Source organism: Salvelinus sp. IW2-2015, linkage group LG3, assembly GCF_002910315.2.
Source record: "Salvelinus sp. IW2-2015 linkage group LG3, ASM291031v2, whole genome shotgun sequence".
NCBI lineage: Eukaryota > Metazoa > Chordata > Actinopteri > Salmoniformes > Salmonidae > Salvelinus > Salvelinus sp. IW2-2015.
The window spans coordinates 24,462,843-24,467,622 of record NC_036840.1 but is presented as its reverse complement, the minus strand read 5'-3'; the positions used below and the strand labels follow the sequence as shown (position 1 = coordinate 24,467,622).

At 50.9% G+C, this 4,780-nt stretch overlaps 1 protein-coding gene across 1 annotated transcript in view; it reads left to right on the top strand.

The window, feature by feature from the left end:
- The window catches only part of LOC111980580 (ephrin-B3-like), a 47,257-nt gene extending 43,098 nt beyond the window's left edge, over nt 1-4,159 (top strand). The window contains exon 2 of the mRNA XM_024011389.3: nt 3,862-4,159. Within this exon, the coding sequence (XP_023867157.1) occupies nt 3,862-4,159 (298 nt within the window). The remainder of the gene's footprint in view (nt 1-3,861) is intronic.
- Nucleotides 4,160-4,780: the final 621 nt, after the last annotated feature.

Below are 4,780 nucleotides of genomic sequence, written 5' to 3'. Positions count from 1 at the left end.
ATACTCGCTCTCTCGGTCTCTCTCTCTCTCTGCGCTCTCTCTCTCTACTCGCTCTCTCTCTCTCTCCGCTCTCTCTCGCTCTACCTCTCCTCTCTCTCTACTTTCACTCACACACATTCTCTTGCCGTCTTTTGCTCTCACTCGGAAACATCAGCGCCCCCTAAACAAAACCTACCCAGCCCATTCAAGTCATACGTTCTCGTCCCAACAAGGTGTCCCCATTCCACGAAAACACTTCGCATCGGGGCGGCAAACTTCGAAACTGCAGGCCTTCCATGCGCGAAGCAAGCCCCGGTCGTTTGCTCTCCTCTCATCTCTATGCGCTATGCTGCCTGTGCCAGTAATCCCCTCCCACCTGCTCTAGCGTCCCTGTCGTTAACTTGTTCGCTAACCACCGGCATAAGCCCCTTTCCTCCTCAACTCAAACGCCTCCTGAAGCCTCACCCTGCCAAAATGTCTAACGTAAGACCTTCTCGTAATGGTTGGTCCTCTCTCTCTCGGTGCGCTCCTTGCTCTCTCTCCCCCTCTCCTCGTCGTCGCGTCCCACCTACGCTCTCTCTCCCCTATCCTCTCTGACCTCCTGCGTCCCCTGCGTCTCGCTCTCGGTCTTGTGATGTCCCACCTCTCTCTCTCCCCAACGCTACATCTCTCTCCCCACCTGTATTATTAACCAGTACCCACTAGAACATTCGTCATTTACAACTGCGAATCCTGGGCCAAAATTAAAAGCAAAGCATGTTGACCCAAAAACAACCACAGAGTTAACAATCATGCGGGTGAGTAAAAGTGACAAACTATACGAGCTGCCTAAATAAACACAAGAGTTAGAAAAAATCGATGGGATTATACAGTGTTGCGTGCAATGATGTAGTAAAGGCATGTAAGGGAGAAAGGCAGATAAAATAGGCCATAGTTGGCGAAAAATTAAATTTAGCGAGAGGTTCAATCGAATATAAATCACTGGAGTAGATACTAGAATGAATGCAGAATGCGCATGATGGGCAAGCTAGAGATATCTAAGCAGAACGGCAATGACCATTAAGTGAGCATATCAAACCAAAGTAGAATGAATGTATGGGATGAGGATAGACCTTCGCCGCAATGCTCAGGGTGGCTTATTTTCACACACGATCGGGTCTGAAGACGGTCGGAATGTCTGAGCAGCTACAGTTGCATCGGATAACAGACTGCTGCGGAGCACAACCTCGCATGCTTAAATGTGAGAGACGGGAGAATTAGCCAAGACTCCCAGCCGGTCAAAAGGGATTTTGCAATTCGTTCTCACGCTCACTTTGCCACGTCAGCAGCAACTAACGGCAAGGAAAGTGGGCGCGAGACCTGCGTAAAGGTGTATGGGCTTTGGCGCTTAAGACACGACAGGCACCACGGTCGACAATATTAGCAGACCAACAGCAACAACACTGAACAACCACAGCAGCACACGAACACGACTGCATACAACAACGGTTGGGTGTCTGCCATGGGGACACACCGGTGAGCTAGAAGCCATAAGGCCAGGGCGATACTCCGAAGAAAAGAGTCGTATAAGCATGGACCTGGAGGCCAGGTAGCGGTGAGTGCTAATATAGGCGCGATCACCAAACTGTAGGTAGGCCAGCCACGAAACACGTCACACCAGCCCTCGTCGTGGGCCCTTTCCGCCCTATTCCTCACGAGGCAGTGTGGCGCGCTCCCGTATATACGGGCGTTGCCAATGTCGAGTCTGATGTTAGCCAACAGCGGGGTAGGCCCACGGCGCAAGGTTTCCGTCACCGCTCGCTAGATTAGACTACAGCCAGTTATGAAAATCGCCGGAGCTGACGAGTTGTTTGGCAGCGCTATTTGTAAAGAGATAGCAATTTCAAGCCCCAATAGTCCCAATAGGCATTCGCGGCACGATAGATTTCAGTTTTGACCTAGATGAAATGAAAAATCCGAGCGAAGAGCGGCAAAATTGGCCCCAAGGAGTCCCCTCCTGCTAGCTTCATCGAACGTGCGGAACCAGGCGAGTCTTTCTGACTGCCAACAAACCATAGGAGAGCGGCCGCAACAGGACTATCATCTAGCAATTTTATATCTCCTCCCTATCTCTAACCGCATCTGTCCACTCTGTCCTCTCTCTAGACTCACTAACTCTATGACTCGGAAATGTAGTCCTCAGGTATAAAAGCAGGGTAATATAATAAGGGGACGAATTGAAGTTTGCGCGTGCCCGAGCACAAAATGGCAACCATCCAGTAAAGAACTTCCAACATAGTCACGACAGATCGTACCGGCTAAGATGGAGGACACCCATAATATGTCCTTGGACCAGTCGCAGAACGCCAGCGAGCAGCGCGACCCAATCCAGCGAGTAGTGTGCGTAGTGTACGTGCCGGACCGATACGAAAAAATGAATAGTGCAGGAATGCGATGACGAGTGGGTATGTGATCGATTTATACGTGCCTCCATAGCTGAGGTTGCGCGTCTGTGTATAGTGGTTAGCCGGATAGTCGTTGCATGTGCCGTACCTGTGACCTGTCGGTCTGGTCGGCAACAAGTGGGGGCGCGTAAGTAGCTTCTGGTGAATCGAAAACAGGGATAGCAGTCTGTTTGGCTCAAGTCCCTAATGTCCCTCCTCTGCCTCTCTCCTCTGTTCTGACTAAGTGTCGCCAAGAGCCTGCCGGTGGTGTTACACTGCCTGCCTGGCGTCAGGTAGCCTAGTGGTTAAGAGCCGTTGGGCAAGTAATTCGCTGGTTCGAATCCCCCGGAGCGACAGACGAAAAGAATACTGCTCAATGTTCGAGCCTCCGGTGTCGCACGCCAAGACGCAATGAGATCGCGCGGCTAATCTCTACTCTCGTGCCTCTCGCCCCCTACTGTGCTTTCCTGGTGCGGGGGTGTGTGTTGAGTGCAGTGAGTGTTTCCCTCTCCAGTGTAAGTGCTCAGTGATAACCTCCTGCTCCCGGTGATGAGAACAGGAATGCCAAGTTCCTCTGCTGCTGCAGGCCTCTACTACACTAGCTTCTAGCTAGCTTCTCCACTACCATTTGCAGGGTCAAGGACGAAATTCTATATTCATTTAAGGTGTCTATGCTGCTAGCAAAACATTCTAACAGCTACTCAATTAGCATATTTCTGGTCACACAGCCTACATTTCCCATTCACTACGTGCTACTGATAGCAAAAAAATGCTAATGCTAACAGATTACAGATAGCCTAACAGTGCTCTTGTGTTGTTGTGCTAGCCGTGCTAGCGTTGTGGTGTGCTGTTCGGCAAAGTGGCGTTGTGTTCTGTGAATGAAAAAGTGGATGAGTCCGTTGGTCTTAGTCCCTAATGTCCCTCCTCTGCCTCTCTCTCTGTTCTGACTAAGTGTCGCCAAGATCCTGGGGTGGTTAACTGCCTGCCTGGCGTCAGGTAGCCTAGTGGTTAAGAGCGTTGGGCAAGTAATTCGCTGGTTCGAATCCCCGGAGCGACTAGACGAAAAGATCTGCTCAATGTGAGCTCGAGCAASGCAGTTAACCCTAATTGCTCCTGTAAGTCGCTCTGGATAAGAGCGTCTGCAAAATGACTCAAATGTAAATGTGTAGCGGAATTTAACAGAATAATTTCCAAGGACTGTTGGATGAGTAGGGAGGTGAGGGGCTTGGGTTTGCGTTTTTGCGTGATGAAAAAKAAGAGGACGAAAAAACCTGCCTTCAACGAACGGAGACGGAGAAACACTTACTATATAGGTTATGTTGATTAGTCTTTACAAGTGACACTAACCTCTCATTTTATTTTCTACRTCTCTCTCTTTCTTTCTCCTTCTCTCTCCTCTCTCTCWTTCTCTCCTTCTCTCTCTCTTTCTCTCTCCTTCTCTCTCTCTGTCTCCCTCTAGGTTTTTGGACGATAAGGGCTACGTCCTCTACCCTCAGATTGGGGATCGCCTGGATCTCATCTGTCCGTCGTCGGACCCCCCKAGCCAGCGGGCCCCCGCCGAGTACGAGTTCTACAAGCTGTACCTGGTGTCGTCACGTGAGCAGGCGGACAGGTGTGAGGTGACGGGCGCGCCCAACCTGCTGCTCACCTGTGACAAGCCCAACAATGACATGAGGTTCACCATCAAGTTCCAGGAGTACTCTCCTAACCTGTGGGGACACGAGTTCAAGACCAACGCTGGCACTTCATACGGCTGAACTTCGGCGCATACTGAGTTTAATCGAGCCCTTAGACTCAAGTTTGGTGTGGTGTTTTATGTTCTCTACCCACCCCCCTGACTCTCTCTCTCTACTCTCTCTCTCTTTTCCTGCTCACTGTCTGTCTGTCTCTCTCTTCCTCTGCTTTCCTGTCTCTCTCTGTCCCGTTCTGTCTCTCCTGTCCGTTCTGTCTCCTCTGCTCTCGCTCATGTCCACTCCTCGTCCTCTCCTCTGTCTCCCTGTTCTCCTCTCTCTCTCTCTCTCTCTCTTTCCTCTGTCTCTCTCTTGTCTGTCTGTCTCTCTCTGTCCGTCTGTCTCTCTCTCTGTCCGTCTGTCCGTTCTGTTCTGTCTCCTCTCTGTCCGTCTGTCTCTCTCTGTCCGTCTGTCTCTCTCTCTGTCTGTCTATCTTCTTTTCTCTCCTCTCTGTCCGTCCATCTGTCTCTCTCTCTCTCTGTCCGCTATCTCTTTCTCTCCTCTCTCTCTGTCCGTCCATCTGTCTTTTCTCTCTCTCTCTGTCCGTCTGGTGTCCTCTCCTTCTCTCTGGCCGGATGTCTCCCTCTCTCGCTCTGTCCGTCTGTCTCTCTTCTGTCCGTCTGTCTCTCTCTGGCCGTCTGTCTTCTC